General features: G+C 35.0%; 3 protein-coding genes across 5 annotated transcripts; 1 reads left to right on the top strand and 2 right to left on the bottom strand.

Moving 5' to 3' along the window:
• Positions 1–2,960: 2,960 nt before the first annotated feature.
• LOC112274846 (uncharacterized) lies at positions 2,961–5,300 on the top strand. 3 transcript variants are annotated; one of them, XM_024504653.3, is made up of 7 exons: positions 2,961–3,025; positions 3,731–3,865; positions 4,055–4,121; positions 4,230–4,352; positions 4,513–4,596; positions 4,808–4,894; positions 5,068–5,300. In XM_024504653.3, the coding sequence occupies exons 2-7, from the start codon at positions 3,789–3,791 to the stop codon at positions 5,152–5,154; spliced, it is 525 nt and encodes a 174-aa protein (XP_024360421.1). In that variant the 5' UTR covers positions 2,961–3,025; positions 3,731–3,788; the 3' UTR covers positions 5,155–5,300. The 3 variants fall into 3 exon arrangements, with proteins under 3 accessions (XP_024360421.1, XP_024360424.1, XP_024360422.1); XM_024504654.3 differs by lacking the exon at positions 2,961–3,025 and adding an exon at positions 3,192–3,549; XM_024504656.3 differs by lacking the exon at positions 3,731–3,865.
• Positions 5,301–5,800: 500 nt separating this feature from the next.
• LOC112274847 (uncharacterized) lies at positions 5,801–6,754 on the bottom strand. The gene is made up of 2 exons (XM_073530030.2): positions 6,687–6,754; positions 5,801–6,367 (listed from the first exon to the last, which is right to left on the bottom strand). Exon 2 carries the CDS (start codon positions 6,264–6,266, stop codon positions 5,886–5,888), a length of 381 nt encoding a protein of 126 aa, XP_073386131.1. The 5' UTR covers positions 6,267–6,367; positions 6,687–6,754; the 3' UTR covers positions 5,801–5,885.
• A 2,643-nt stretch (positions 6,755–9,397) lies between these two features.
• On the bottom strand, positions 9,398–11,592 carry LOC112274948 (uncharacterized). The gene is made up of 2 exons (XM_024504826.2): positions 10,460–11,592; positions 9,398–10,004 (listed from the first exon to the last, which is right to left on the bottom strand). Exons 1-2 carry the CDS (start codon positions 11,157–11,159, stop codon positions 9,778–9,780), a joined length of 927 nt encoding a protein of 308 aa, XP_024360594.1. The 5' UTR covers positions 11,160–11,592; the 3' UTR covers positions 9,398–9,777.
• Between the last annotated feature and the right edge of the window lie 1,093 nt (positions 11,593–12,685).

Here is a 12,685-nt window from a genome sequence, read left to right as displayed (position 1 = left end):
ATTAACATAAATAAAAATTTACAAAAAATCTTTATATTCAAAAATTTTAAAAATAATATAACATTTTAAGTCCACATATTCAAGATAACCATATTTACTAGTATATTGACTTAGATAAGTAGGAATAAGAAGAATTTGGTGGATGTAAGTAAAAGTAGATTAAATTTTAAATTTAATAATAAAAAAAAAAAAAAAAAAAATCTTGCAAAGCTTTTTAGAATCTTTATAAATTTAGATTTGTCTTTACAAGTGTTTGTTGGTGATTATTATGTTGAAAAATTAGCCAATAAGTTGGCTATATAGTACACATGTTGGAAGTTTATCCTATAAGATAAACACATCTCTCATAAGTTTGATTTGTGTTTCATGGTCTAAAAAGTATTGGTTGCCATATAATTCCTTAATTAGATAACATATATAGACTAAGAGTGAGGTCTTTCTAATGCTTGTTAATCCATTTTTTCTATTTTAGTATTATTTCAAGACTCTCTAGTATCTTTCTATATAGTAATAATAATTTTAGTTTTAATCTGATATACATATATATATATATATATATATATATATATTTGAAATATCTACTTTTTTTCTTTTGGTAATACAAGAGTACATTGAATTTTGTCATGATTCATATTTTTGGTACCACTACTAGATTTTTAGATCCTAAAAATATAAAATTAGATTAAACTAAAACTTAAAAATAATACATATTTATAACATATTTATAACAGATGTTGAAGAAGTTCCAATCATTTCTATATCTTCACTCCCTGCCAATCTTGTTGCTCTTTGTGGTGGTAAATTGAGTTGATGCATTGCAAGCATTAATTCTCTCAATTGCTCTTGCATTTGTGCCATTGCACTCTTCATTTCAGCAAGTTCTACGATGATAATACTTAGAAAAGAGAAGATGTCTAATATCGCTCAAGACAAATAGAAGAGAGGACTTGAGAACAAAGAAAATACTAAGGACAATATTAATTTAGAAGAGGATAATCTGCAACTTCTAATATGCTTGTGTCTTATCAAGAAAAAGGGATAATCTTTTCTTAATCGAGATTAGACAAAGCTTTGATATTATAGGTGTATTCTTGTCAATCTGTCAAGGAAAAGAACATGATAAGATAAATAAACAAGTGAGACTTCTCTCATAGAAAGATGAAAAAATAGAAATAACTTTTTATATATATATATATATATATAAAGAAAGAAACTGAAATGGCTATTGCCAAAAGCCAAGAAAACTAGAGACCCTTGTAACTAGACTAGAATCAAGAAAGGAGTTGACAAGAGTGAAGAATGCTTCATTCTTATCTCTATATATACTATCTAACTAGGGGCTACATGGCGACGTTCTATAGGACCTCCAATATGTGTTGACTTTGTAGGACACATGCCTTGACTTACAAGGCAAGTTTTTCTATGTGTGGGCTACATTGTTAGCTTAGTCTTCAAGCTAATAACATGTGTGGCACATGGCTAACTTGTTGACCACGTTTCCAATCCAAAAATTCAATTAAAGACATCTATAAAGTCAAAGCAGCATCTATGAAGCTTCTAAGAAGCTTCCATATCAAATACTATAGAATTAACTTAATTTTACCTACTTTTACTTACTTCTACTTATTTATATATGTAATTATTGGCTTACATGCATATGTCTGCGACAATTCTTCCATTTGATTGCTAATTCCATATTTTCTTTGCAAACAAGCATTGAAATCATCCAAGATGCTTTTCAAAAATCTTTTTTATAGATTTAATGGATTTAGTGGATTTCCATATAACAGTAAAATAATAAATAATGCCCTTAATTGAAATTCAGTTTATATTCTTGATACTTCTTCCAAACATTATTGCCATTTTCCATCATCTTCAAGCAATCCTAAAGCTGTACATGCACTTTTAAATATTGGATGGAAAATTCCATGAATAGTCTTTAAGAGCTCAAATTATTATAGATCTTTAATGTGGATTAACATAAGCTTCAAATAACATCTTTTTCCCATTGTCAAATTTGCAAAATATAATCTTCCAATAACAAATCCATGTTTTCTTAACATCTACATCCTTCTTATTTTATGCCAAATAAAATATTGTTGAAACTATTGGTATATATATTATCTTGCCATTGCCATTTTTGCACATGTCTCAAAAAATAAAGTTAATATTATCTTTTGTCTTTCAACGCGTTCTAAAATTATAGTTACCTTGTCATTTGGATCATATATCACTTGCATTTTTGGAAGATGAATGGCCAAATGAGTATATTTCTACCTGCAATATATTGTTGATTGAGAACCATAGTTTTATTAAAGGCATATGAATTCCAAACAACATTAAGTTTTTTTGATGAAAATCAAGAGGGGTGCATGTGATGAATGAGAGCCACCACTTGTTTCTTTGAGGGATCTTAACATATAGATAGAACAAATAGAATTATGAACTAAATTAAAAGGGCCTAGAAATGCATATTTTAGAAAAGAAGGAAACAAAGATGATAAAATACTACTTACTTCTAGAAACTCCACAAACATTTTCACATTTTTAAATTTTTATTCAAAACTATCCAAAAATCTTTGTTGAATCCATGCAAATTTTTTGCAACCTAAATAGTTTGTACCTAAATCTTTGCATTTTAATATAAAAAAAAAAAAAAAAAAAAAAAAAAAAAATCCAAAACTTAGATTTTCCAACAATAAAGTGGGAAAGTAAAGATGTCTTCAACTTTACCATGCTTCATAATAATGGTTCATTTTTCACCCGAAGGTACATCGGAACTCTAGCTACTGACATTTAGTCAAGTTGCTGTGGTGACTCCACAATCCAACTAGGTTTTTCAAATGGGTCGGTAACAGGTCCACCTATTTCACTAGCCTTGGGTACCCCCTCAGACCTGCCATGGCGGAGTGCGTGATATCGCTGCCAATTCGCTCTGCTTTGCTCCATATTCCTTTCGTCGTGAGCTTGATTTGCAATTGTAATCACTCTCTCAACCATTGTATGACTGGAAGCATTTTGACAGGTAATTTTTTTGATACTTGGGCTTTTCATAGAATTTGGCGAAGATTGATCGCCTGTTTGTGATCATCTGCAATTTGATGTGATAGATTCCATTGGGTTTGAGGTTCGGATCATGGCTCGCGTTGACAAGCGAGCAAGTGGGGTTTTTGTGTCGTAGTGACATGGTAGTAATCCAGAATTGAAAAAAAAAAATTGAGGAGGAGTAAATGTTCGTAGAATGGTCGCGGTTTGTGAGCACTTTTCAGTAACTCGTTTTCGGGGTTTGGCTCTCAATTTGATTGTGTGAGAGAGTGTGGGCCGGATTGCGTTAAGACTTGCAATTATCTCGATGGATTTGAAAGACACGTTCGTGTAGCTGGTTGGAGTCGAGTGCGCATCGCGAAGGGCTAGTAGTGCTACGACGTAGCATTAAACAAGGGTTCGTCGGCGAAGAATGTTGTATGGCGTAGGATGGTTGGTTAGTTGGTCTCATTGGATTCAATGAAGACTTTGAGGTTTTTGATCGAGTAGTGTGAGAGCGTTGAGGTATGTCTGGATGGCTTTTGCAGCTCCTGCACGCACTGAGGGCTTGAGAAACCTCAGTTTTAGGGTTTAAGGTCATAGCTTGTACAGTAGAGGATGTCGAGGATATATGCCGTTACGCCTGATCATGTTCGACATCATTTACTTGCAAAATATCTCAAGAAGCTTTGTGGCATTGTGGCAGTAAATCTCAGTTGTTGGTAGTTTGTTTTTGTGGAGCGGCGTTGACGTGGTAGCTGAAAATGGTAGAGTTTCCTGTAGATACACATCCAGGCCACTCGCTCCACCTCCTCCTCTTCAAGGATGTCACTAATAGCAAGTAAGACGTGTGTTTTGTGCCTTGTTCCTAGGCCTTGGCTTAGTGATTTGTGCTACAAGGGTTTCGTTTCAAGTTTTTGTATTCAGAACTTTTCGGTAGGGATTAAGTTACGGATTTGATGCTTTTACCAGTTTTCTTTGTTAGGGTATCTTAGTAGGAAATTTGACATTGGTAATTTGTGTCTTACAGTGAATTAGTTGAGGCTATGAAAGCAGGAACATTGAGTCCTGAGCTGGCCTTCTTTACTGCCACTCTTGTAAGCCTTCTTGTTCATCTGATGAATTTAGGTTTTGAAAACTTTGTTTGATTGTTGATTAAACGCTATATACTTCGGTGGTTGATTGAAAATGGGGAATTGATATAGGTTCCGTCGACATTTCCAGTGCTAGTGGCAGCTCACAAGGCCTTGTTAGCGCAATCAAGAGATAACCTTGCGACGAGAACATTGCACTCGGAGCTTATCTACAACTACTCTGGTTCCAAGCATGTATCCTATTGAACACCTGTCCAGTGTTGTAACATGTCGTTAATGTGGAGTTTGTGAAGGTAACTCAAGTTATCTTTTGAATGCTTCCTCATCAGTCAAGAAAGGTGAAGCTTGTGTTTTCAAAGAGAGAGTGAAGTCCAGTCCTTAATCAACCGGGCAGATTTCAGAGGCTCTACGCAGATTTGGAATAAACGAAACCAGTAGCTACATATTAGTTGGACGCTTTGACGCAACGCCTGAGGATGTAAGTTTACAACTCTGTGTTGGTTCTTTCCCCACATCGTCCAGATTACAGCCGTCTTTACACAAGCTCATGTCTGTTGGGTTGTGTCATTGTTCTACTTTGAAAGAATCTTTTTACTCTTGAGTATAAGATACTAGACTACCATCAAAGTTGCAATTTCAAACAACTGACTCACTTTTTCTAAGATGCGCCGTGTAAATATTTTTGATAGTTAAAGGCTACAAGAGGATTAATACAGGGATCTGAGATCAACCTTGAAGAGTTGTCCAAGGAGGCTAGCCAGTCCCTCATCCTCAAGGTACAGCGGTTACAACTTAATGCCCAATGGTTTGACATTTTAACCAATGCCTATAACTGCATATACCTGCTTGTTCGGGTCCTTATTCCTTCTACATTGGTTTTGTTTTTTTTGTTTTTTTTCTAGCTTTGACTAAAATCACTCTTGTGATTATGACTTTTGTATTTGTACAGTACTACAAAATCACACCTGCTGAACTGGAAGTGTCATCCTTGGAAGAAGCAGTGACTTGTCGAATTGCTGCCCGTGATATTCTCTAATGAGAGGAATGGTTCATTAACAAATGTAAACCGCTTGTTAATCTGGACCACCAATTAGTAGCCTCATTAATGTTGCAGCAGTTGATGGAACTTTACCAACACAAAAACTCCATCCTATGATGAATTGAAAGTTGGCATTACCTTAATGCATGATCACTTGTGTGTTTTGAATACAATCTGTACTTGGGTATAAGACAGTCATGAGGACTAGGATACAATCGAATGAAAAATTAATTAAGAAAAAACGTCAACGAACTTTGGACATAGTGAGCTGCTTCCAGTTTGTGCAAGAATTCAAGAGCAATTTTCATACATCATCGCAATCAAATGTCAAGGAAATGCTTGAAACTCAAGGAGAGACGCTCGTTCCAGGATAAACAACTCCGACTGGTTAAGGGAAAACTCTTCAGAGAAAATAGTCTCATCTGTTGTGAATCTTTTACTCACTTTTCCTCTGTTCTCCATTCTCCATGTCCCCATCCCCCCTGTCCCCCGTTCCGACCTCCCCATCCCCATCCCTGTCCGACCCCCCATCCGACCCCTCGTCCCTGTTTCTCAGCAGCTCGCTTTTACTGCAGTAGAGAAATGGGAGGACTTTACTGCAAATTTTACACTATGATAGATGAGATTGAGAACCTATACCAAGTTCAGGTCAAGTTGCATCGAACTGTATTGGATTCAGTGTTGCATTGTTACAATCTCATACACTCAAACAACCATTTCCACACCCATTATAAATCTACATCTAGTATGCGCATCACAAAACTGTCTGGCGAATCCTCCCTAGCCACCCCCAGCAGCTGCACCTGCCATCGCCTCAGACTCTCGTCTTCCTTGACCTTTTCCAACTGTTCCTTCAACGACACCAGCGAGCCCAGCTCCTTCTCGTTGAACTCCACACACGGCCCCTCCTGGTCTGCTTGCGACTCATCGTCATCGGATTCCATGCACAACAAACTCGTTGGCAGGGACTCACATTTCGTCAACAACTTCTCGCTATTATTCTCTTTGTCCTCCTCCTGCTCCGACCCCTGTGCGCTTTGTTTGTTGATGTCCTTGGACAAGGAGTTGCTGCGAGTGCGCCTAAACCATCCAGCTACAGTCTTTGACATCTTTCCACCCCCAGATTCTACTCTAACCTCAGCCCCCTGCGATCAATCAATTGCACCTCCACTCGACGAAGTCAAGATCCTTGGCACCCACCTTTGTTCACCTACAATTGCATCACAACAACTGGACTTGGATAAGTGATAATCTCTGGCAAGAACAATATCTGCATGCCAAGAGCACAAGAGAATCATCGAAAGTCAGGTTGTGCCGACAGGACATGCATCAGACAGAGCACGTCGATCCAAGTTCCAGAACTCCTCACATCAAGAAATGAACTCATCCGCCACCAGTTCAGATCCTTGAAAAAAGCCAGATAAAAAAAATTAAAAATAATAAACAAACTGTCTAAGTTCGCTGTGTCTACATCCATTGTGATGCCTTCAAAGAGAAACGTGTCTTTACAGATTGGTATAGTTAGTGACCTTGCTGTCGTTGTCTACACAATGTTTTTAATCACCCTAGAACACAACAAAAGACAAGAATGTTCACATCAAACCGGATATATCAACTTTGACCCATAATGGTTCCTCACATCGACCTCCAAGGATGTACAACTGTTCTTAACTCAAAGCAAGCTGCCGTGCACAATAACACACTTGGACGGCTAATGGACGGCTAAGTACTTGAAGTAATTATGGTTTACAAGGGCAGTATAGACACTAGTTCTATTGTACGCTGAAGTAAACAAGCAAGGGCCAGCTCACAAATTGGGCACATGAAATGTTCACTTGAGTTTGTGCCATTGTCATTAGACTCACTCTATTCGTTTGTGTTACAGAGCAAATTCTATTATTCTTCCAAAGCTGCCAACTATCCGAGTAGCTGAAACACCCAATGACATCCTCGCCTCTAGATTGCCACTACAATTCATCACAAAATTTGTGATGAAGTCTTCCCATATTCTACCTCCTACACAGGAAACTAGCTACTGATATACAGGGACGGGGGTCGGACAGGGACGGGGGTCTGACGGGGTTGGGGAGGTTGGAACAGGGGATAGGAACATGGAAAACGAGGGAATGGGGACACGGGATAGGAAGGTATAATGATGGTTTAGAGAGGGCGGGTTGATTTAGTAAAAACTTACATTGTTTTAACATTCCATTAATAATATATATATATATATATATATATATATGTTATTTATTTATTTTTAATATTGATTATTAAAGAATTGGTGAAATTGTCAATGTTTTGAGCATCCCTTAAAATTATGTAAGTCTTTAAAGACATCTTATTAAATTTTTCTAAATTGTAGAATTAATTTTGGACATAAATACTTTGGTACCTTCTTTTGGATATTTTAATACATCCCATGACTCTTCTCAACTAAGAGGGTGGAAGTTCAACCTAAGAACTTGAGAACATAGACACAAGTTTACAACAGTATTTCTAAAGGCAATAATCCAAGAATTAGAAGAAGGTACCAAAATATCTAAAAGGGGGTACTAAAATATCAAAGTCCTTAATTTTATTTAATATCAATTATAAAGTATTTAAATAGTTTAATTTTAAAGTCTCTCCACCAAAGTTTGTTAATGGATATAATTTATTAGAACTACTAAAATGTATTTAAGTTATTTTATAAAAATTTATTAAGAATACTATTTGATGTTCTTGACATTAAAATTTTAAATACTTCCATGAAATCTAAAAAGAATTTATATTATAAAATCTTAAGAAATTTTGAAGTTATACCTTAATTTCAAATATATATATATATATATATATATATATATTTTAATTTATATAAATGATATAATAACCACTCTTAAATAGGAGGTTTTAAAATAGAGGTATTCATTTATGATACTTATATACATAAAAAGAAAGGTAAATAAAATAGAATAAAATTTATATACTATATTTTAATTTTTTTTAATTAATTGATTTTATATCTATTAAGTATAACTAAATTATATTTTTGATAGTCTATATGACCTATTTATTATTAAAATTTATAAAAGTGTCTAATATTTTTTAAACTTATTATTTATAATACCAACTTTCATAGCAAATAAGAATTCTTGAATCTAAAACAAATTATCATGTTATTGTTATTCTTATTTTAATGGAAACCAAAAAAATCATAGTCAAATTTAGCATAAAATTATTGAATTCTATTTAAATATAGTTATTTAGCATAAAAGTCAAGTATTATTTTTTTACGAATACTAACAATAATTTTTTATTTTAAAAAAAATATAATAAAAATATTATTATTTTGAAAGTCGAAAAATTCTTTAGAATCCTAAAATTAAAACTCTTACAAATCCATACTTTGTGCCATTAAATTAATTAAAATCATAATTTAAAATTTAAATTTAAATAAATATAAATTATTTTTGTGCATTAATAATAAAAAACCACTTTATATTCATTTGAGAAGATTTTGTTATTGTATTGTATTTCTTGATACTTTATTAATGATCAGATATTAGTTGCAAATGTTGCTTATAATATAAAACATGTTAATTAGATTAATTAATTTAATTTATATTAAAACTTTTAAATATATTAATTACTACAATTGATGTTGAATCACATGCATCATGATTTTTTTAACCTTATAAGTTATTTTAAATCAGATTTTGATTCGGTAAAAATATGTTGTAATCGCCAAAGTAATTTTAAGCAAAATGTTTTATAATTTGTATAGTAATTGTAAATACAAGCATGATAAAATTTTCTGTTCTCTTTATTTTCTTTATTTTATTTTGGTAAGGTCCTTGTAATGCTACTACATGATAAAGATGTTGACAGAAATTCTCATTAGAACAACAACCATGGAAGTGATGTTTATTGTAAATAAAAACAAAAATAAGCTGGATTTGAGAAAACTTCGCAGTCACAATAATCCTTCAATTAACTGTGTTTATCACCCAAATTGATACTTCATGGATTCATAAACTTAATGTGTTGCTGAATTGATCTCGTTGTGAAACTTAAACTTTCTGGTAATTAAAGCTTCTATTATTCAATTTAACATATAAATGGACTTTATCAGCAATTTTGATGCTCAACTTATCTTACGTATTTGACAACCCTCCACTTCTATGATTTAGAATTAGGTAATCAATATATCTAGATCTCTTGTATATGCACATATGGGGACATCAGGAACTGCCAGAAATGTCACAAGTGCAGTAAAAGTTTTCCAGTAGATTAGCAACTTACATGCTGAAGCTCCTTACAGTGGGAGAGATGGAGCTCGAGAGGTGGCTTAACCGCGGCTCGGCCTTCTAACATGCCATCCTCAGCACACTTCTAAGTCTCTCCTTCTGGATGCTACTTGAATTGCGTAGGTTAATTGCAAATGTCAGAGAAGGTTGCCTTCAAACTTCCTCGTGCTCTTTTCCTTGACTATGCTGATATAGCCTGAAGATTCAGTAAAATTGAGCACACTGGTAGTCCCAAGTAAGGTTCCAGGTTAACATGTCTCAGGCCTTCAGGAGAGAAGTTATTTCGCATGAGCGATGATGGTGTCAGCTTAGCTGTAGCAGCTTCTTTTGCTCAGGACATCTCTGCCTCCGACAAGTTTTCTACACCGAGGGTAGCTTTCCATAACTTTGTTCCTCTCACATCTGCTCTGTAGAGATCTGCCTTGTAAAGGTTAGCGCCATCCACCCTCGCGCGAACTAGACTCGCCTTGCGAAAACTTGCACTCGTGAGGCGTGCCCAACTCAGATCTGCAGCCTTTAAATTCGCACCGTCCAGCACCGCTCCAACCATCCCCGAACCTATAATTTTGAATTTGGTGAGTGGCATGAAAACACTCCATTCCACTCCAATTTCTTATTCACTCCAAAATTATCTGGAAACTCAGACAATTATCTAGTTCCCATCCGAGTGTTTCTTAGACAATATAGAGTGCTCTTAAATAACAACACGACCGCATCTACTAGAGTGGCGTTACTGCTCATTTGATATACGAATGACGGAAACAATATCATGAACCGGTATGTATCTGCCCTTGATCAACTTGCAATTCGTTCCCGTAAATAGGATGAAACAAGTGTATGCACACAGAAAGATTCGGAGCTTACAAGCACTCGAGAATAAGTTTACTAGCATTCCACTTAGCTTGGTTAATCAATAAAACCATTAAAGATCTGAAATGCAACCTGTCCGGCACAATAGCTACGTTGCAAATTAACAAACAAAGTCGTCCGCGCAACCAAATACATGGTGATACCTGTGAACTTGCACGACTCAAGTCTTGCCATTCTGAAATTAGCCCCAGTAGCCTCACATTCTTCGAAGTTCGCATTCCTCAGGTCAGCATTCTCGAAGTTGGTATTGATCAATCGAGCCCTGCGAAGATCTGCTCCTCTCAAATCCATATTGGACAGGTTTAGCCCAGAGAGATTCACGCCTCGCAACTTCAGTCCACCACCATAATGCAGCAATTTGATAAAATCCTGGCGACTCATCTCAGACCTCACAGACTTGACGTCAACATTGTCACGCGTTTCACGCAACATCCAGTTGATCGCCACCACCAACCCCGCCAACTTAAAATATTCTGCTTCTTCAAGAAGACTCATGTATGTGGGCATTTCCAGGTCAGGGATGACGACGCCGTCACGGAGCCAATTCAGAATGTACCTGAAGAGATTTCCATCCCGATTGATAACAACTTCCTCACACTCGTGGTTCTGGGCCGTCCAGGTGATAAACTTCTGGGCCCAAGCTGCAAGCCACGAGCCTCTGTCCCGCTTGAGGAGAGTGCTGAGCGCCGTGGTAAATTTAACCCCTCCGACATCAAACCTCGCAATAATTCTGTCCTTCTCGGCTTGATTGGAAAGAGTTTCCAGTTGAGGAGGGGGATTGGGATCCTTCACTACATCGAAAAGCCTCGTCCGTCGGGGGTACTTGGGGCCCTCGTCTTCCATATCTCATGCACTCGTCGTGCGCAGATATGACGTCGTCCCAATAAACCCAACTCTGAGCGGACAAGCAGAGGCAAAACACTCACATCGATCTTCTTCGCTTTTGAGTGAGTGAGTGATTGAGTACGAGAATGAGAAAGTGAGAGTCACGATCATGGTCAGCGTCGTAGTCGGGGAGGTCGTGGTCGCAGGGATTGCCTTGTAGTAGTCATGATCATTCATTCATGCATTCATTTATTCATGATGGGGAGCTGGGGAATGATCTCAACCCACATGGGTATGCTCGGGAATGAATTGAATACAAAAGAATAGAACAGAATGCCCGCATCGCTTTCCGTGCTTGGAATCGCCATCGCCTCGCCTCGCCTCGCCCCGCCATAGCCTACACAGGACCACACTTGTGACGACGAAGACGGCGAAGCAGACCACGACAACGGAGAAGAAGAAGAGGAACAGACTGGCGAGTTTAATTTAACTCACTCCTTCTACTCTTGTGGAATTTTATCATCTGTGCCTCAGAACTTTACAATTTTTTTATACTAAAATAGAACTAATTAAAATTCATGTGTGTGTGCATATATATATATATATATATTTGATTTATTTATTTATTTTTAGACTGAATCATAACTTTTCATGAATATGTTCAGATTAGGTAATAATCAATTTATTAGTAGTATTTTCAAAGAATGTTATATATATATATATATATATATATATATACGTATACATACATACATTCTTTATATTTATTTGTATGAATTCGAAAAGAGTTTGTATTACACGTCATGATTGAAACACATGTACAAGAATAAAACCTTTAAGTTGGTGTTTAAAAATTAGAGTATAAATTATTAGAAAATAACAAGTCTTATTAGTTTAGACAAAGAATATTAAGAATCACTCATTAATTTTTATAAGCTTAGTATTGTTTATGCATATTTTTTTAAGCAACTTATATATTATTAAACAAAATTTTAATTTGATTTTTTTGTTTATTTTAGAAATTATTATTTTGAATAAATTTGAATAATAAAATAAATTTATATAATACATTAATGAATTTTGAGGCGATTTAAATAAAATTAATAATAAATATTTCAGTATGAAAGAAAATATAGAATGTCAAAATAAAATTATACATGTTCAAAATTTTAAGAAATTATATAGATTATAATATTCATATGAATTATAAATAGAATTTCAATTTATACATAATAAATTATAATTTTTTTTTATAAACGTACAAATTTATTGTATTAAAAAAATTAATGTATGCTCTACGTATTTTTAATCTGTAATGCTATGCCAACCAAAATGACATTCCTTCAAGAGAATTATTCAGGTTAAGAATGTATACAGCTAAAAAAACGAGGGTATAAAAACTTCCTATTTATAATTTGGATTTTGGATCCTCTTTGTATTGAATTTTATGTCCAAACTTTAATACTTTAAACATATGTTAGTTTGTAGTCCAACAATTCAAAACTCAACCAAATTCTATTGTGACTACTTTTGAACATTGTTAA

Source organism: Physcomitrium patens, chromosome 22, assembly GCF_059467195.1.
Source record: "Physcomitrium patens ecotype Gransden chromosome 22, ASM5946719v1, whole genome shotgun sequence".
Taxonomy (NCBI): Eukaryota; Viridiplantae; Streptophyta; class Bryopsida; order Funariales; family Funariaceae; genus Physcomitrium; species Physcomitrium patens.
The sequence above is the reverse complement of the archived record's forward strand: the minus strand, read 5'-3'. Positions and strand labels throughout refer to the sequence as shown.

Bases quoted from the DNA above. Each gene is read 5' to 3' on its own strand.
- LOC112274846 (XM_024504653.3), top strand. From the start codon at position 3,789: ATGGTAGAGTTTCCTGTAGATACACATCCAGGCCACTCGCTCCACCTC. The intron at 3,866-4,054 runs GTAAGACGTGTG...TGTGTCTTACAG, and splicing joins AAGGATGTCACTAATAGCAA to TGAATTAGTTGAGGCTATGA. The intron at 4,122-4,229 runs GTAAGCCTTCTT...GAATTGATATAG, and splicing joins CCTTCTTTACTGCCACTCTT to GTTCCGTCGACATTTCCAGT.
- LOC112274847 (XM_073530030.2), bottom strand. From the start codon at position 6,266: ATGTCAAAGACTGTAGCTGGATGGTTTAGGCGCACTCGCAGCAACTCC.
- LOC112274948 (XM_024504826.2), bottom strand. From the start codon at position 11,159: ATGGAAGACGAGGGCCCCAAGTACCCCCGACGGACGAGGCTTTTCGAT. The intron at 10,005-10,459 runs GTATCACCATGT...TCAAAATTATAG, and splicing joins TGAGTCGTGCAAGTTCACAG to GTTCGGGGATGGTTGGAGCG.